Consider the following 21,288-nt stretch of genomic DNA (forward strand, 5'->3'; position numbering starts at 1 on the left):
TAGGTCAGTGATCACACCATCGTGATTATCTGGGTCGTGATCTTTTTTGTACCGTTCTGTGTATTCTTGCCATCTCTTCTTAATATCTTCTGCTTCTGTTAGGTCCATACCATTTCTGTCCTTTATCGAGCCCATCTTTGCATGAAATGTTCCTTTGGTATCTCTGATTTTCTTGAAGAGATCTCTAGTCTTTCCCATTCTGTTGTTTTCCTCTATTTCTTTGCATTGATCGCTGAAGAAGGCTTTCTTATCTCTTCTTGCTATTCTTTGGAACTCTGCATTCAGATGTTTATATCTTTCCTTTTCTCCTTTGCTTTTTGCTTCTCTTCTTTTCACAGCTATTTGTAATATACTACAGAATCATAAAATCTCAGAGTTGAAAAGAAACTTAAAACCTCATTCTCTCTTCAGGATTTAAATACAAATTGTTTCAGTCCCCCACCCCAGCCCCCAAAGTGTGAGAAAATATATAATCTTATTATTTTGCTACAGCTTACTTTTCCTCTTGAGACCCTGGGATAATAGACTCCGACATGCAAGGTTTCCTTCCCTCTCACATGACACCGTGGGTGCCGTGGAGCATGCGAGTGGAGACAACCTCTGTCCTCTGTGCCATTGCCTGCGTGGTCATTCCTTGCCCCATTTGATGCAGCAGTCCATCGCTTCCATCCCTCTGCACCTTTGGGCTTCCAGCTTTCTCGTTCAGACTTGTATGTAAATACCTGAGTGAAGCCCTGGCTCCTGGACTCACTACCACTCTGCACAAGGATGCAGGACCTGGAGAGCAAGGCACACACAGGTCCCCTTGCAACGGCGCAAATCTTTCTTTGTTTTGCTATATTCTTGGGGTGTTGTCTGGGAGGCAGCAAAAGGACCCCTTTATCCAGAAGGAACAGATGTCTGTATCTTATCACTTACCACTGACTTCTCTTCTCTACTATCCTTAATTCCAGGGAAGCTTTTTTTTCTACTGAGGGGAGATGGTTTTCCCTCCTCAAACTGTCTCAAACCTTTGGCTAATCCAAGCTTTCCTGATGTTTGGCTCATTCAAGGCTTCTCAGTGTTTGGCTAACCGAAAGTTCCTCAATCACAGTGTTATTGATATTTTGGACGAGATAAGTCTTTGGAGTGGTGGGCTGTCCTGTGCATGACAGGGTGTTTAGCAGCATCCCTGGCCTTTACTCACTAAATGCCAGGAGCACCCACCAACTTTTGAAAATCAGGACCAAATATCCATTAGGCTAATCCCAAGAGTTCCCTCTGCTTTTCTAAGACCTTGGCTTCAATACACAAAAACTGGAAAGGGGCTCACGGGCTATTTCCTTTACTTTGAGGTAATGAATGCCTTCACCCCACCTTCCCTGAGACAATACATGTGAAGGAGCTGAGCAAGGGAAGGAGGGAAGAGGAATTAGATGCACTGCTGTGATATGGTTAATATCCCATCTGTGATCTTCTTTCTCACCTGTTGCCTTAAAAGGTACACCACTGGTCATTCTAGCACCTCCTTTGTGTGCATATTACCTTCCTTCTGTACGTGGGTTGAAGTGAATACACGTATAGAAAGAAATTTAAAAGGGAGCAAAAAGGGATTTAACCACTAAGTTCTGATCAATACAGAGGACAAAAGGATTACTGTTTATGCCCAACACACGTGCCTAGAGCTGTATTTCTCAATATTGAACTTCCTTCCAAATTTAGAATTTACACTCACTCTAGTGAATATACAGAGAGGCTTAGGTGTTGAAGAGACAAATAGATCAAAAACCTTGCATTCAACGCCTTTAACCCTTGTATGAGTCATTTCAAGGAAATCGATGAGAACCAGCAATAACTCTGACAGAAAATCTTACTTCAGCTCATTGCCCAGAGAAATTTAGCTACTTCTCCAAGTGCTGTATCTCTTATTTATCCATTTATTATATCATTCACTGATTTAAGTTTGGAATTAAGTGGCTCCTACAAACTCAGGAGATAATTAGCCATTACAGATTCACATAACACCATGCTGGAGATTACAGTTTGAGTTCTATGAAGGCCAGTAGGCCTTTATTCTGCCTATTAACTAACTTATTGCCTTGGCATAAATGGGGATAAACACTAGTTAAGCCAGAAGCTAACTGGGAAGATATTTTAGCTTCTAAAACCTCATGCAGGCTACAGTCCAGGGCGCTGCAAAGAGTTGGACATGACTGAGTGACTAAGCACAACCGCCTCAAAGTATCATCATTATGAATACAAATAATTGTTGGGGTAACTGGTGAAAACATGAGTTTAGTATTATTTTCTGAATAACACTGCATAAAAACCTCAACCACTGTTTTTAATGTAGCAGGTAAGCACTACTATTGATACAGTTTTACTCTGTTTCAGGCTCTGTGTTGAACAGACCATGCCGTTTAATCCTCAGGACTACCCCATGAGGTATACTATTGGATTCCCCTGAAAACAGAGCTTGAGATAAGGGATTTGGGTGGTTGGTTTTGGGGAGGTAATCCTTGAAGGCATGAATGAGGACAGAGAAAGCCACACAGAGAAAGAAGAGGAGTCAATGAAAGGCTGCATTAATCAGACACCATGGTGGACAATATGGACTCAAGCTGCTTGACCTCCTGAGAAGTAGAAAGATGCCTCCCACAGTTGTCCAGCAGAAAGACAGGAAGCAGGGGCATTTATCCACTGACGCCCATGACCCCCTGGTCAAGGGTTAAGCCCCAGAGCTAGGGAGCTCTCCCAGGGCAGAAAGGAGAGGAGCAAGGCCTTATTGGCTCTCAGGGAGGTAAACAGATGCAGCCAACAATGGCCCACTGCAGACATGGCTAAAATTAGAGGTGAAATATGTGAGTCAGGGCAACAGCAGCTTCTGACACAGTTATTACCTCCCCATTTTACAGAGGGGAAACCAAGATACACGGAGATTACCTTACCTGCTGAAGATCACAAGGTGGGTCAATGGTAGAGTCAGGATTCAAGTACTGACCATCAGACTTCAAGGCCATGGTCTCAACCATAGGGGGTAATGACAGCTGCACTATACTCTTCCCAGTGTAGCTCCACCTACAGGTTTAAGTAGTCCACCCACCAATTCTATTTGGAAACCAGGTTGGGGACATTATTCAAACACTGCACTTTCTTCTTTGGGAATTCATTTTTCAAGTTGCAACACCATACAAAAATGCTACTAGAATGCTGTATCTACATTTTGGGAAGAAAATAAATACCTTTCACTTGAGATCATGCAGAAAGAGAGAGGTTCAGATAGTACACCACTTGAAAGGGGGAAAAAATCACTCATACAACTTTTTTTGAGTTTAGAAACTGTTTTTTTATTTTTTTATTAAAACATAACTCTTCAAAGAGTATAGAAATACACCTGGCCACGATCTGTTAGATGTCAACCAACCACTTCAAACATATATAAGAAATATCTACCAAATTCTGGCTCACCAGAACTTATTAAGTTGTACATATACATTATCAGAACATCAATGTGGCTACATTTGACAGATTCTTCTCAAGTGGACACAATTTTCTGACAGATTATGTTCCTTCTTGATGAAAGCTGTTACAGTTGTGAATGTCTGAAAGATAAGCTTGAAGGGCCACAAGGTGAAGCATCAGGACGTGAGGAGTTACAGAGGGCATGCAGGGCCCTGAGAGAGCGGGTGGCAGGCAGGCCCCTGCTTCCACTGTGAGCACACGATGTACAGAAGAGACAAACACAAAAAGGAAGGCGCTCCCTCCTGGGGAGAAGGGGCTTTGGGCTCACAGTCAGGAATCACAAGACAGCACGCCCAGGAAAGGACAGGAAAAGAAATCCCTGCACACAGTCTGACCTTCCTCCAAGGGACAAGAGCCAGTGCGGTTCAGGGAGATCTGCGAGGACCACTGCCTTTGGGATGCGTTGCTTGCCACTGAGTATGCCCCCTCCCTTCAAGCTTGCTCAAGGCACTGGATTGGCCCCTTTAGGTACAATGAACAAGAACAAAACACCCATCAGAAAAGAGCAGAGCTGGTGCTTGATTTGCTCTCATTAAGAGTGAAGTGTCACCTGTACTTTGAATTCAGTGGTCTCGAATCACTTGTGAGAGCCCCCAGGCCACTGGTCAGTTGAGGACATTGTCCCCCTTCTCCTATCCTGTCTGGTTCCTGCTATAACTTCGTTGGGAAACAGGAAGCCAAGAGCTTACCTGGGCTAGGTGTTGCCTTGGCATTTTACGATGATGAATTCCTTCTGTTTTGTTCCTTCTTTATGCCCAAAATGAAGGGAGTCATACAGACTGAAAATAAAACTGGCAACACCTGGGGTCTGGAGTCTTCCTTGAAAGAGAACCAAACTATTCCCACTCTTTTGGGCAGAATCACCTCTCCTAATCAAGTATTTTTAGCTTGACATTTCCAGAGGCCCCCATGTATACTAACTTTGCCTTTTGAAATGATTTTTAATTCCAGAAGTTGGCACAAGGCCATCATTTTCAATATCCTTTACCCCTGCTGATTGCTGCATAGGATCTTTCTCATGAGATCATCTGGGAAGATTAAAGACTAACAGAGTGTGGGTATTTCTCAGTCTTTCTTCTCCACTTCTTTCACATTTTAAAATCAATCTAATAGGCATTTTCTGTACGGTCACATGGCTCCATGATTATCTTGGGCTTCTCCTAGAGTCCTTGCTCCCTTTGGCACTCCATAGACACTTTCCTCTTTGTGTACTCTCTGCAGGGTCCCAAAACTGAGATATCCTCAGAAAATGCACACGAAGTTCCCACCTAAGACCCATTCCCCACTACCCAGCTTTCGTCTCCACAGTGAGGAACATGGACTTTACTAAGGACTTGGATCACTGAGATAAACATATATATATAGATAGATAAATATACACATCCTCAATAAAGAGGACATTCAATTTTATATATAGATTTCCCTCTCATTCATAAGCACTTGGCCCACAGTGGAGGAGTCAACCCATGCTGAGTTGCAATGAGATCATACAAATCACAGGCCCAGTGAAAGAAGAGCAGGAAAGGCCTGTGGCTTCCAAGCATTCACAAGCCATGCTAGGAATCCACCTTTGGGAAGATGCTCACTTTATTGTTTCTGCTCATCTTCCGCTCTACCCTGCCTACCTTGGGCATCTTTGTCTGGATCAGCTCTTCTGGGGTGTTACCCAAGGGAGGAAGCAGCCTCTTCTTGCTGTTTCGGGTCTCTGAGAGCCACTGGGGAGGCAACTCAAAAGGCCCAAAGCCAAACTGCAGGGAATACTTGTCGGGAAATGTCTCAGATTCCACAGACACTGCTGGTGCTACCTGGGAGATAGAGTCCACGGTGCCCGGGGGTGGTGTGGGAGTTGCAAACTGTGGTCCCAGCTCTGCCTCCAGGCAGGTGGGAAGTAGCTCCTTGGCCTGGAGAGCCCCTGAGCCTGGGTACTTGGCTTCGCTCTCTTCCTCATCCTCCGTGGGCTTGAAGATCTGCTGCTGCCCAATGTGGAACATCTCCAGGAGTTGGCTGCCTGAGCGCATGCTGGGCTCCAGGCTGGCATCAGCCATCCCACTCCCTGTGCCCACCACGTTTCGGCGGCTGTAGCGGTGGTGCAGTTGGACCAAGGTCCCTACCAAGCACTTGCGGACAGATTTGTTCACAGTAAGAAAAAGCACAGGGTTTGCCAGCAGAGACACTTTGGGCAGCCAAATGGCCGTAAGCAGCAAGAAGATGGAAGTGTTGGGGACATTAAGCACTGTCTGGTAGATGACCAGTGTGGCATAGGGCACGCTGCATAAGATGAAGACCATCACCATGGACAGCAGCATGGCATGCAGCTCAGCCTCCCGCTGGGAGGCATAGGGGATAGAGATGGTGTTCTGTGGGGTCCGCAGTGCTGCTATGATGACCTTCTTCTTCTGGCTGGCACTCAGGGCCCGGCGTATCAGTATTAAAAAGAAGAACACCACAGCCACAGGCACGATGACCGTGGTGATGTTGTAGACCAGAACGTAAACCAGGTGGCCCAAAGAGTTGCTCCAGACTTCCGTGCAGGTTGACATGGCGTAGATGTCGGCCACATTGGTCACTGCAAACACAGGGACACTGGCCACCACTGCATGGGCCCAGATGTATATCACTAGTTCTCGGGACTTGGCGTCAGATATTTTTCTCTCCAGTGGATAGAGGACTGAGTAGTACCTGCCAAATGCACAAGCAAAATTCATTTCACAGAAGAAGATACACTTTAAATTAGGGGAATTTATATTACTAAAAGTAGGAGAGAGGAAAGAAAGGGTCGAGTTCTTTCATTCTGCCTAAGACAGAGGAGATCACTAGGGGAATTTGGAAGCTAGACCCTAAGTTTTGAGGACTTTGCCATGCAATTCATTGTTAGCTTTATAATTATTGCCACCAGCACTAAATCCCAAAGAGTGCCCTCGATATAAAGGATATCTCCATCTGCTGTGAAGACACTCTTTTTCAATTTAAGGGTAAAGGGTAATTTGTAAATAATTTTACATGGGCTAGAGGAGCTTATGGGCAATTTTCAAAGCCATGGAGAGAGAGAAATTTGCACACAAATCCAAAGCAAACTCATGCTGCAGTATATATGCATGGGTATCATTAGCATTTACAGCTGCTGGGGCAGAAAAACCCAGTGTGAGGGATAGACTTTGACAAAGTCCTTCAAAATCAATTCCACTGAAAAAATTTTGTGGGCTCAGTAGCCATTTTTTACATGATAATCGCTCAGGATCCCTAAGAGCAATCAGTAGGTTTAAAACACCTGCACAGTTATATCTTTGTTAAAATCAGAGATTTTTTTCCTTCAAGCTTGACTTGATTATTCTACAACCACCGAATCAGAATTCCCAAAGCACCTTGTTTCAATATCACCTATGACTTGGGGAAACTGAGTAATTTGTTTGTTTGGTTGGTTTTTTTTTTTTTTTTTTTTTTTTTGAGTAATTTGTTAAACCCCTAGAACCACATCTGTCTTGAATGGGCAGTCAGTAGCCTCAGAGATACAGCAAGTTTCTTCACCCTTAGCTCACCCCACGTCTGCGCAGTGAGCTAATGCTGGAGTCGACCTTCCAACCCTGTTAACATGTATTCCCTCACGGGCCACCTGAGCACGTGTGCTTTCCCGTCACAAGGATTTCTGAGCACCATCCGTGTGCTACATATTGTGCCTGGCACTGGGCTGCAAAGATGAAAGGATACACGAGAATGTTTCTAAACTACATGGGGAAGAAATGGCATGTAAGCAAACAATTATAACTGAGGAGAAGATGGCTCTACTGGAGGCATGCATAGAGGAGGCAGGGGAAGGGGAGCACCTGGGAAAATGTCAAGAGAAAGTGGTGCTGTGGTGGAGTCTGTCAGGGGACAAGCTGGGGGAGAGACGATGCAAACACACATGACCATGGAAGACCAGAGGTGGGTGGAGCACGGTAAAAGGTATTCTAGATCGCTTTCTGGGAGGGGAAAAAAAGAGAAAGAAACGTGTAAGTTATGCACACTCTCAATTTTTTCTCTCTGAATATAGATAAACTTTTCTATTCATCATTTAACAAATCCAATATGATGGTCCCATACCCACACATGAATACATGTCCACTATCTCTGATTCCCATTTGCTAAAAGACATGTAACGAACCCCAGTTTCCCATCATTTCTGATTCCATTATATGTCGGGAAATAGATGCACCACGAGTGCACAGGTTCACTATACATCATTTTGTTGGAGTGTACATGTCTAGAGGATGATGCAGAAGTGCACGTGGCCTCCCAATTAACTTGCTGACTTGGTGCCATGAAACAAATATCTGAGAAAGAAGTGAGAGAAAGGACTGTTCTCCCTTTGTCTTCATGTACACCACACTTGTGCTTTTGAGTAATCACTAAACAATGAAATAGGGATCTACCAACCTTGCTTTTATACTAAAGGAACTTGCCTAACTTTTTTTAAAAATAGGAATTTGATATTAACAGATGTGCTAAGCCATTTCAGTCATGTCTAATATTTTGCTACCCTATGGACTGTAGCCTGCCAGGCTCCTCTGTCCATGGGATTCTCCAGGCAAGAATATTAGAGTTGGTTGCCATTTCAGAGGATCTTCCTGACCCAGGGATCAAACCCAAGTCTCTTATGTCCCCTGCATTGGCAGGCAGGTTCTTTACTACTAGCACCACCCAGGGAACCCATTAATAGATGCACAATACTATATATAAAATAGATAAACAATACAAATAAAGACCTACTATACAGCACAGGGAACTATATTCAATATCTTGTAATAACCTATAATGGAAAAGAATCTGGCAAGATTTTATATACATATATATATATATATATATAACTGAATCACTTTGTTATACACCTGAAACATTGTAAATCAACTATACTTCAATTAAAAAATAAAGTAAAAGATACACTGGAAAAAAACTTTAAAATGATGGCAAAAATATAGTAGATTTTCTGCTGGAAAGATAATACGGATTTCTTATTATTTATGTATTTTCTTGCCTAAAACCAGAGGCTCAAAAATAACCCACAGAGATTATTTCACTGTTCTAGGTGAAACAGCAATCTGTCCTGAATGTTTCCACTCTTGTTGCATCCTATTCTTAAAAAACCTTCAGGATTCATAGCAGCATTATTCAAAAGATACAAAAATTGGCAACAACCCAAATGTCCCTTAACTAGTAAACAGATAAATAAACTGTGGTATATGCATCCAATGGAAAATTATTCAGCAATAAAAAGGAATGAAGTAAGTTGCTAAAAGAGTAGGTCAAGGGGCTTCCCTCGTTGCTCAGTGGTAAAAATCTGCCTGCCAATGCAGAAGGCATGGGTTCAATCCCTGATCCGGAAAGATCCCACATGCCGTGGAGCAACCAAGCGTGTGTGCCACAACTATTGAGCCTATGCTCTGGAGACCAGGAACTGCAACAAGAGAAGCCACAGCCGTGAGAAGCCCACACACTGCACCCGGAGAGTAGTCTCTGCTCTCTGCAGCTGGAGAAAAGCCTGCACAGCAATGAAGACCCAACATAGCCAAAAATAAATAAAACTATTTTTAAAAGATAAAAGAGTAGATTGTAACAGTTCTCATCATAAGGTAAATGACATGTTTCTATATGAGATGATGGATTTTATATCATTTTTTTAGAATTTTTTTTATGTGGACCATTTTTAAAGTCTTTATTGAATTTGTTACAGTATCACCTCTGTTTTATGTTTTGACTTTTCAACCATGAGGCATGTGGGATCTTAGCTCCCTGATTAGGGATCAGAACCCACACCCCCTGCATTGGAAGGTAAAGTCTTAACCACTTGACTGCCAGAGAAGTCTCTGGCTAAATTTCTAGTGAGCCATTTCACAATATGTGTAAGAAAATCCATTATGCCATATACCCTAAATTTATACAGTGCTGTAGTAAAGGGCCTATTGAGTGATGCTGCTGCTGCCGCTAAGTCGCTTCAGCCGTGTCCGACTCAATGCGACCCCAGAGACGGACCCCCATGTAAAAGAAGGCAGACGCACAACTCCAAACTGGTCCGTGTCACTTGGTTTTGTCACCTGCCTCGTCTGCTCCTGTGGATGGTGAGTTTCTAAGGAGAAACTGTCAAAGAGCTGCAGCTCTCTAGTGGTAAAAGGACTGCTGACAATTTATCTGAGAAAGAATGTGCAAAACAGAAGAGAAAACTAGGAAAAAAAAAAATATATATATATATATATATCGGTGCAGCCTATCTAAACACGGGCCTCAAATAGTTCATTTAGTTCTTTTTACCCCTGAGGAAACTGAGGCTCAGAGAGGTTTGCCCAAAGCCACCAGCAAGGAAACAGCACAGGTAAGGCTTAAAATCAGACTTCTGGCTCCAAGATCCCTCTTTTAAGAACAAAGTCAATGATTTCTGCCAGTATGCAGAAGGCTTTGTATGACTTTGTGTCCTGTCATGCAGCTGACACTGGCCAGCTAATGAAATCTGGGTTCCAAGTCAGATAGGGTGAAGTCACTCCAGAGATGGATTTTGCAGTCTATACCCTCAATAGGTCATTAAGGTTTAAGCATGTTTTAAATAGACAAAGAGTATTAAAATTCTAAATTCACCTAAAACATAGTTAAATTTATCACAGGATATAAAGTCAGAAGAATCAGCACATTTTGCATCAGCAACTTCTCCTTTTTGTAAATCTTGAAATCAAAAATTCTTGTGGACACAAAATATTTTTTAATTCTTGTGTGCTTATTTAATTCTGTTCTCTAAAATGTATTATTATCTCAACTGTATTCATAAAGTGCTAGCAACAACAAAAAAAAAGGCAGGAAGTTGATTACTGAGATCTTTAAACTTCACTATGATAAATCTGATCAAATTATGTATGATAGCAAAACTAGGATGTAAGATTTATTTCAAATGACATCCATTAAAAAGTGATGGGAAGAGAAAGCAATCACCATCACAGTATAAAACCTTGGAAATAAATCCTCCCAAGGAATTTCTGGTGCTATCTGGCCAGGTCCAACTGGACTGTCTAATCACTTGTTAAATAACTACTGAATTGTTTGTTCTCTTGTTCTTCCAGAAATGTTTTCATCCATCATCAAAAGGCCCTAATTGCAGAGTTAGCAATCTGATGAGCAATCTACTGCAAATTGCAAAGCAAATATGGCCAATTCCAACCAGACTGAAACTATATCATGCCCCAGCTCTGCCCTGGCATCCTCATGATGTAGCCTCCTAAACACCACATCTTTTTATACCCTCAATAGGTCATTAAGGTTTAAGCATGTTTTAAATAGACAAAGAGTATTAAAATTCTAAATTCACCTAAAACATAGTTAAATTTATCACAGGATATAAAGTCAGAAGAATCAGCACATTTTGCATCAGCAACTTCTCCTTTTTGTAAATCTTGAAATCAAAAATTCTTGTGGACACAAAATATTTTTTAATTCTTGTGTGCTTATTTAATTCTGTTCTCTAAAATGTATTATTATCTCAACTGTATTCATAAAGTGCTAGCAACAACAAAAAAAAAGGCAGGAAGTTGATTACTGAGATCTTTAAACTTCACTATGATAAATCTGATCAAATTATGTATGATAGCAAAACTAGGATGTAAGATTTATTTCAAATGACATCCATTAAAAAGTGATGGGAAGAGAAAGCAATCACCATCACAGTATAAAACCTTGGAAATAAATCCTCCCAAGGAATTTCTGGTGCTATCTGGCCAGGTCCAACTGGACTGTCTAATCACTTGTTAAATAACTACTGAATTGTTTGTTCTCTTGTTCTTCCAGAAATGTTTTCATCCATCATCAAAAGGCCCTAATTGCAGAGTTAGCAATCTGATGAGCAATCTACTGCAAATTGCAAAGCAAATATGGCCAATTCCAACCAGACTGAAACTATATCATGCCCCAGCTCTGCCCTGGCATCCTCATGATGTAGCCTCCTCAACACCACATCTTTTCTCAACAGCCCCGTTTTCCGGGGCTGCTGGCCTTGCTGAGGCATCTGTTTCAGCAATTGATTCTCCACAAGCAATATCTGGAACATCAGCTATTCACTATTTGCTTCACAATGCTAATTTTTCAGTACTTAAAAAAAGTTACGCCCCTGGCTACCTAATCTTACCTGTCCAAGGCAATGGCAGGGAAGCTGAGGATAGTCACAGAGCAGAAGACTTTGTGCAAAAACTTGACGACCCTGCAGAAGAGCATGGTGTAGATCCACCAGCAACAGTGAGGACTGGTGCTGAGGATGATGTCGAAGGGCACGCAGACCAGGCTGGCACAAATCCCCGAGCAGGCCAGGTTTTTAATGAACCTGTTGGTGACAGATTTGAACACGGTTGTGCGGCAAGTCGACCATAACACCATGAAGTTTCCTGGCCAGATAGGCAAAAATAAGAACAAAAGAATATTTAGATAAAAAGAAAGAAGACAGAAAGGAAAGAAGGAAAATGCAGGTTAAAAAAAAAAAAGATTGAAAACCACATTTGAGAGTTCATTTCAAAGAACTTAAAGGCCATATTACATTATCAATTTATGTGAAATTATTAAATCACTTTCATACATATCAAAAAGTCTAGAAGAATTTTTAGTAGTGAGTTTTGTTATTTAATTTCAGGCATAATAAGTATTATCATGATGATCCTGTCTCACCTGAGTATAAACAATTGGCTAGGTATTACTAAATCTCAGCCAGTCTACTCTGTTAAAGCTTGCAAATGACCTCCAGTTACCAAACTCTGCCACAGAAACAGGACAAAAGACACACATGTGGCTTACAATTTTCTATTAGCCATATTTTTTAAAATTAAAAAGCAGGTGAAATTCTAGTAGCATATTTTATTGACCCCAATCTATGCTAAACAATATCATTTCAACATGTCATTACTACTTTAAAAAGTACTAATGAAATATTTCCATTCTTATTTTTGTACCACATCTTTGAAATTTGGCATGCATTTTTAAATTGAAATATAATTAATACATAACATTATATTCATTGTAGGTGTGCATGGTGTACATTTTATTTTACACTTAAACATATTTCAGTTCACATTAGTCACATTGCAAGTGCTCCATAGCCACATGCAGCTGGTGGCCACTGAAGAGGCCTGCACTGTTCTAGATCTTTAGCATCTATAACACACTTGCCTCTCTCTAAGCGTTCTCCTCCAGTGGCTTCCACAGGCCCACAGTCTCCTGGTGTTTCTCCCACCTCCCAACTCTCCCACCTCTCCCAGGTCCTAGAGGCTCCTAGTCTGCTTCACCAGACCCTTTCCCATCTTCTTTCTGCAGCCTCTTACTAGGTTAAATTATCCATTGAGATGTCTTGCTTTTGAAACACTGACCCTCCCATTCACACCCCAGACTAGGCCTCTCCTCCTAATTCCAGCTCCTGTTTGCCACTAAATGTTGGATTCTCCATTCCCTTGCAGTCTGTTCTGCCTATCTACTGTCCTCCAGAGCCTACACAATCTGGGACCAACCTGCCTAATCTCACACCATGCTGCCCCTGGCTTGCTGGGCACAGTCACACTACTCTTTTTTTCTGTCTCTGAAGCACATCGAGGCTGACTCAGTCTAAGTACCTGGGTACAAGCTTTTATACTGCCCAGCAAGGTTCTTGTATGTCTGTCTGATTACTTTTAATCCAGGTCTTAGTATAATTGCTGCCTCCTCAGAAAGGCCTTCTCTAACCGTATTTTTATTTTAAACATTCACTGTTCCTCCCTCCACTATACTCTGTTATAATACTGTGGCCTTCTTAGCTTTCATAATTATTCATTTGTTTATTCATTTTCCCTTCACTTCATGAGGACAAAAAAAATGTCAATCTTGTTTACTATTATAATTCCACTGCCTAGTTCAGTACCTAGCACAGAATAGGTGCTCAGCAAGTATTTAGATGAATGAATTTGTAAAAGGACAAATAACAACTTAAAGTCCCTGCAATAAAATAACGCTTTTGTATTTGGAATATCACAAGAGGCTGTTCTAAGTCAGTAGTTCCCAAACCTTACTATGCATAAGGATTACTGTATCAGACATCCTGACTCACAGTTACAGGTATAGAATTGGAAACTTGCATTTGTAACAAGCTGGCCCCAGACTGAAGTTTCAGAACTAACTGCCATGTCTAGCCCTTATCCCCAGGGTCTCACAGGGCCCAAGTGCTCAGGAATACCAGCAGCCTATTCTACTAGGGAGGCTTTCACCTGGTGAGAGACCCTGGTCCACATGGCCAATCAGTCATGACCCAAGAATACTGCTGCCTCTTGAGTACGGGCACAGAGAATGCCCTCTAATGAACTGAGCTGGCAGCTCAGCCTCACACAGATGGAGAGCCATGGTGCCAGGGGAGGGGGTAGCAGAGTTCAGGGCTGCAGCCAAAGTCACCCCAGGAGCTGCCTCAGTGCCTCAGATGTTGACATAACTTTCTGTCAAGAGTCTCTCTTCAAACACAATATTCTACAGCTACTTCCTATTTTCCAGGAAAAAAAAAAAAAGGCACTGTCTCTAGGTAAGTAGGCCAGCTGCTTTCAGGAAATTCTCTAACAAACTTTGCTTACATAAGTTTGCTGCCTCAGTGAGATTAAATTTGCAGTGGGAATATATACACATGTGTTCAATACAAGAGCCGTTTATACTAATACCATTACCTCAGGCCCATCAAGCTCTCCTGTCACCAAGGTTATAAGCTGAGCAATAATGATGTATTTGAAGCTTCATCTACATGGGGAATTTTTTTTCCTGGCCTTTTCCTACTGAAACGCAGAATAGGATCTTGCTGAAGCATCTTTCCTCACTTAAGTTTTACAGATAGGACTTAAAATCTGGTAACCATCTAATAACAAAACTGCCCACTTAAAGAAATCTGCCATGAAGAGAGTGTCACAATATCATCAATTGTTAATACTGAGGCTGTCTCCAGTCCACCGGGGGACTTTCTATAAAGACATAAATGAAGACCCTTAGCATTCTCTTTTTCTCTATCACTATTAATCTTTGTCACTTTGTAGATTACGCTGGAAAGCCTTTTCATAGGAAAAGGTGAGTTTTCATTCCAATCCCAAAGAAAGGCAATGCCAAAGAATACTCAAACTACCGCACAATTGCACTCATCTCACACGCTAGTAAAGTAATGCTCAAAATTCTCCAAGCCAGGCTTCAGCAATATGTGAACCGTGAACTTCCAGATAGATGTTCAAGCTGGATTTAGAAAAGGCAAAGGAACCAGAGGTCAAATTGCCAACATCCATTGGACCATAGAAAAAGCCAGAGAGTTCCAGAAAAACATCTACTTCTGCTTTATTAACTACACCAAAGCCTTTGACTGTGTGGATCACAACAAACTATGGAAAATTCTGAAAGAGATGGGAATACCAGACCACCTTACCTGCCTCCTGAGAAATCTGTATGCAGGTCAAGAAGCAACTGTTAGAATGGGACATGGAACTATGGACTGGTCCCAAATTGGGAAAGGAGTACATCAAGGCTGTATATTGTCACCCTGCTTATTTAACTTATATGCAGAGTACATCATGAGAAACACTGGGCTGGCTGAAGCACAAGCTGAAATCAATATTGCTGGGAGAAATATCAATAAGCTCAGATATGCAGATGACACCACCCTTATGGCAGAAAGCAAAGAAGAACTAAAGATCCTCTTGATGAAAGTGAAAGAGGAGATTGAAAAAGTTGGCTTAAAACTCAACATTCAGAAAACTAAGATCATGGCAGCTGGTCCCATCACTTCATGGCCAATAGATGGGGAAACAATGGAAACAGTGAGAGACTTCATTTTCTTGGGCTCCAAAATCACTGCAGATGGTGACTACAGCCATGAAATTATAAGACGCTTACTCCTTGGAAGAAAAGATATGACCAACCTAGACAACATATTTAAACTTAAAAGCTTCTGCACAACAAAGGAAACTATAAGCAAGGTGAAAAGACAGCCTTCAGAATGGGAGAAAATAATAGCAAATGAAGCAACTGACAAACAACTAATCTCAAAAATATACAAGCAACTACTACAGCTCAACTCCAGAAAAATAAATGACCCAATCAAAAAATGGGCCAAAGAACTAAATAGACATTTCTCCAAAGAAGACATACAGATGGCTAACAAACACATGAAAAGATGCTCAACATCACTCATTATCAGAGAAATGCAAATCAAAACCACTATGAGGTACCATTTCACGCCAGTCAGAATGGCTGCGATCCAAAAGTCTACAAGCAATAAATGCTGGAGAGGGTGTGGAGAAAAGGGAACCCTCTTACACTGTTGGTGGGAATGCAAACTAGTACAGCCACTATGGAGAACAGTGTGGAGATTCCTTAAAAAACTGGAAATAGAACTGCCTTATGATCCAGCAATCCCACTGCTGGGCATACACACTGAGGAAACCAGAAGGGAAAGAGACACGTGTACCCCAATGTTCATCACAGCACTGTTTATAATAGCCAGGACATGGAAGCAACCTAGATGTCCATCAGCAGATGAATGGATAAAGAAAGCAGTGGTACATATACACAGTGGAGTATTACTCAGCCATTAAAAAGAATACATTTGAATCAGTTCTACTGAGGTGGATGAAACTGGAACCTATTATACAGAGTGAAGTAAGCCAGAAAGAAAAACACCAATACAGTATACTAACGCATATATATGGAATTTAGAAAGATGGTAACACTAACCCTGTGTACGAGACAGCAAAAGAGACACTGATGTATGGAACAGTCTTATGGACTCTGTGGGAGAGGGAGAGGGTGGGGAGATTTGGGAGAATGGCATTGAAACATGTATAATATCATGTATGACACGAGTCGCCAGTCCAGGTTCGATGCACGATACTGGATGCTTGGGGCTGGTGCACTGGGACGACCCAGAGGGAGGGTATGGGGAGGGAGGAGGGAGGAGGGTTCAGGATGGGGAACACATGTATACCTGTGGTGGATTCATTTCGATATTTGGCAAAACTAATACAACATTGTAAAGTTTAAAAATAAAATAAAATTTTTTAAAAATAAATAAATAAATAAAAGCAGAAACATTACTTTGCTAGCAAACGTCTGTCTAGTCAAAGCTACGGTTTTTCCAGTAGTCATGTATGGATGTGAGAGTTGGACCATAAAGAAAGCTGAAAGCCAAAGAATTGATGCTTTTGAACTGTGGTGTTGGAGAAGACTCTTGAGAGTCCCTTGGACTGTAAGGAGATCCAACCAGTCCATCCTAAAGGAAATCAGTCCTGAATATTCACTGGAAGGACTGATGCTAAAGCTGAAATTCCAATACTTTGGCCACCTGATGCAAAGAATTGACTTTTTGGAAAAGCCCCTGATGCCGGGAAAGACTGAAGGCAGGAAGAGAAGGGGACAACAGATGATGAGATGGTTGGATGGCATCACTGACTCAATGGACATGAGTTTGAGCAAGCTCTGGGAATTGGTGATGGACAGGGAAGCCTAGCATACTGCAGTCTACAGGGTCGCAAAGAGTCGGACCTGCCTGAGTGACTGAACTGAACTGAGGCTACGCTGAATAAAATATTTTATGTAACAAGAAAATTCATTGCAAAGGAGAGGAGAGGGTGTGTGTAAACGTCTCTCATGTACACAGTAAATTGTTTACTTAAAAATTGCAACTTAACTGAAACTAATCTCAGATATCATTTCCTTCATATTCTAACTCTCTTGTCTTTCTCTCTCCCAATTATGAAGGGCACACTTTTTATTGTTTTTTTAATCACACATCTTAGTATGTCTACACTTATGAATGAGAAAACTTGTTTTCATCGAGTTACTATTGAAAAATCTGAGATGGCTGTAGTCACATTTTATCTTCACTTATTTACAAAACTCTAGGTGGCATCTGAAGCCTAACCCCTTTTCCTATTAAGAACTACAGCTAAGCCTCTATGTTTTGTTCCTTCTCTAAACTACTTCTCTCTCTCCTCACTTAAAAACTGATGCATTTGGCTCCAAGAACCTGAATTAGAAGAAAGTATCAGGTGAGGGGCACCCATATTCAAGTTTGATCGGCCACACATTTTATAAAAAAGTGTGTGTGTGTGCACATGAGTACACACACACACGTATATGCACACAAATACATACACACAACAAAGCAAGAAAATTACATATTTCATCATTTAATCTCATGAGCACTTCAGATTCTTCTTAGCTTTACAAGGTACACCAAGGGATAATTCAGTATATATTTTAAACAGAGTATTCAACCTTGAGATAATTTTTATTTTAGACATCTTGTGTTTTAAATCACCCAATCCCTTTTAGAGATGATTCAAGTTTCTGTATCCATTCTTTCTCCCTACACATTCACATTATATTTTCTAATGCTGGAGTCCATGACAACATTCAGTGCCAGGGTTGTGGGCACATTACCAGTTAGTACACACTCATAACACACACAACCAAAAGGGAAATGAGAGGTAGAACATGATGGCATTGGTTTAAATCTACTCTCCCTGGGACTGCTATTACTCTATGATTTCCCTTTACAAAGTATAACTTGATATCAGACAATGCGTAAAATGACAAAAAAAGAAAGTAAAAATTATCGATGCAGTGATAACTATCTGTAAACTTTAAAGTATTTATCTTTCTAAACTCCTGTTTAGATATACAGATATTTTTATTATGCCAATTGGACCAACTATTCACATGGTTTTTTTAGATCTTTTTCCATATCAACCATCTTTCTATGACAATAAATAAAAATAGATGGATATCATCATTTTAACAACTCCATAAAAGCAACAATGCTTCTGTGGTTATACACTAGTGTATTTTGTCTATTGCATATTGATGAGCTTTTTAAAGCTGCTTTCAATACATCTCTAGTATACAATGTTGAGGTCAACATCCTTATATATTTAAATTTGGAGGAATTCGACTGATTAATTACTGAAGATAAATTTCTAGAAACAGTTTCTGGGTCAAAGAATTTGCACATTATATATATATATGTATACACATACATACATATATATACACACACACTGCAAAATGACCCTCCACAAAAGGCATATGAGAGCATTGTTTTTCCCACATGCTCATAAAAATTCTGTGGTCTCACTGAAATATTTGGAATTTTGCATGCTTCCTCAATCCTAGGATTCATGTTTTCCTTACTTCTAGAAAATTTTCATCCATGAAAATTTGAATTTTTGAATTTTTTGAATTCTCTCTTTGAATTTTTGCCCTACCCTTTTTCTCCCTATTATCTTCTTCTGAAATTCTTAACAGACTTACATTAAACTTCATTCTAGTCTCTTAACCTCTCTTTCATGTTCTCTACTTTCCATCCATTTATTGTGTTCTGCAAACTGAAGGCTATTTCTCAGGTTTTCCTTCCATTTTATTAATTCTCAATTCATCTAGAAGTAGTAATACTATCTTTCTTGTAGCTTATTGGGCATTAAACTTTTTGAAATTTATATTTGGGTCTACTGCAAACTGCCTACTCTTTATTTCTAGTGTCTAGTCATCTTCCTATGGCTCTGTTCCTTCTTTAATCTATAACCATGCTTTTAAAGTGCTTATAATTTTCTTTTAGATTATTCTATTGTTTTCAGTTCTCAACATGTTCACTTTGCCATTTGTTTGCTATCTTGGCTCTCTTTTTATGGTTTTCCTCACACGGTTTTTAATGTTCAGCTATGAGCTCATAGTACATGGGGGCTGCTTTTCTGGGGCAGGCTATAGACCTGGTCATGGAAACGTTTCAAGTGGCTAGCCAAGCACACGTTAGTACGTTGTCGCACTTTCATGTGCAAATCAAAGAAAAGGCAGTTGAAGGACCATTCTGAGAAAAGTTTAATGTGTGGGGAAATTTTTCCCTAGGGAGATGCAGGATACTTTAAGAACACAAACCCTGAAGGCTTCCTCTCGTATTCACATCCCAGTTCTACCATTTACTATGTGATCACGGGTAAGTTAACTTCCCTGTGCCTCAATTTCACTGTCTGTAAAGTGGACATGATAACAATGCCTATGTCTCAGAGCCATTACAAGGATTAAATGAGCCCATATAGCCCATATAGCCCATATAACACACATATAGCACTTAGAACAGCTTCTTATGCCTAATAAGGTGCTATGTAAGGAGATATGTCACACATATCTCCTTAGTTGCACAGCGGTTCCCAAGAAAGGTCTGACAGAGAGAGAAAGAGAGGCTGGGCCAGAGGAAAAGAAACCTGGAGCGGTATACAGAGACAATAGAAGAGGACAGCACCCTGGAGGGACTAATAAGCAATCAGAAATGGGAGACAAGATAGGACAGACTGGCCTGCAGATTTCAAACGGAACACTAGGGTCCACCAAAGAAAAAAAATCCTTGGACGGTGCTGGCAAAATCACAGCAGACATCTCGTGGGTTCACAATACTTCCTGGGACTATGTGTTTGGGTATTTGTGACAACTGCTGAGTTCTGTTCTCAGGTGTGTGGGACACACACAGCCTGTCTCTCCTCTTTACTGTCTTCTGGATTCAGTGACTTCACTAAGGCCTTGTTTCCCTGGCAGGGAGGGCAGGGGCCACTGCAAGACCTGCTCCCTCCTAGGCTGTCCAGCCTCCATTTGAATCACAAATGACAGGTCTCAGATCAAGGACATCTCTTCTCCAGATGCAGTCCTGCTCCTAGAATCCATCAAGTCTATTATAAGACATTTCAAACAGCCTACAGAAATCTTGCAGGAGCACACAGACATGATATATCTTAATAAAGCCCCACAATGAATTAAAAATCATAAGGAGTCAAGGAAACTGAAAACAGAATCAATGATCTTGACATGGTTTCATAAATGAAAAATCTCAACATAATGATGACTTCCTCATCATGCTTTCAATTCAACTATGTAAACAGTGGAAAACCATCAAGAGAGTATTTGTATCATTATGGGGAAAGTTTTTTAAATGCTATCTGGCCAATAATAATGGTGCAAGTAATAAAACAATGGTTATAACTATACTTCATTATTTGCTTAAAAACTTTTAAAAACAGTAATTACCTACCATCTTCCCAATTAAGTGGACACTACTCTTGTGCATTTAGACACACAGGTTGAGCAATTAAGAATTTTAATCAGAATTTAAATTTTGAAAAAATTTTATTCAAAATTATTTGGGAAAAAAAAAACTACAGTTGATAAGGCAGAGGTTGACCTGCATGTTACTTATAGTCAGCCCTCCACACCCACAGTTCCTCCACATCCGTGGATTCAACCAACTGCAGATTATGTAGCACTCTAATAATTACCATTGAAAAATACCCACAATATTGTAAAGTTTAAAAAAATGAATTAAAAAAAAAAGAAAAATACCCACATTTAAGTGGGCCCATGCAGTTCAAACCCATGTTGTTCAAGGGTCAATTGTATTCAGTTTCTTACCACTTTATTAGAAAGTAAGACGCTTACTCCTTGGAAGAAAAGTTATGACCAACCTAGATAGCATTTGAAAAGCAGAGACATTACTTTGCCAACAAAGGTCCATCTAGTCAAGGCCATGGTTTTTCCAGTGGTCATGTATGGATGTGAGAGTTGGACTGTGAAGAAGGCTGAGCGCCGAAGAATTGATACTTTTAAACTGTGGTGTTGGAGAAGACTCTTGAGAGTCCCTTGGACTGTAAGGAGATCCAACCACTCCATTCTGAAGGAGATCAGCCCTGGGATTTCTTTGGAGGGAATGATGCTAAAGCTGAAACTCCAGTACTTTGGCCACCTCATGCAAAGAGTTGACTC

The 21,288-nt window shown here is 40.8% G+C and overlaps 1 protein-coding gene across 3 annotated transcripts in view; it reads right to left on the minus strand.

Moving 5' to 3' along the window:
- Positions 1 to 3,300: 3,300 nt before the first annotated feature.
- Positions 3,301 to 21,288, minus strand: part of GPR176 (G protein-coupled receptor 176) — a 125,011-nt gene continuing 107,023 nt past the window's right edge. For all 3 annotated transcript variants that reach the window (XM_061430724.1, XM_061430726.1, XM_061430725.1), the window contains 2 exons: positions 11,639 to 11,891; positions 3,301 to 6,180 (listed from right to left, as the gene is read on the minus strand). In XM_061430724.1, coding sequence (XP_061286708.1) covers positions 5,058 to 6,180; positions 11,639 to 11,891 — 1,376 coding nt within the window. In that variant the 3' untranslated portion in view covers positions 3,301 to 5,057. The remainder of the gene's footprint in view (positions 6,181 to 11,638; positions 11,892 to 21,288) is intronic.

This window comes from Bos javanicus, chromosome 10 (assembly GCF_032452875.1).
Source record: "Bos javanicus breed banteng chromosome 10, ARS-OSU_banteng_1.0, whole genome shotgun sequence".
NCBI lineage: Eukaryota > Metazoa > Chordata > Mammalia > Artiodactyla > Bovidae > Bos > Bos javanicus.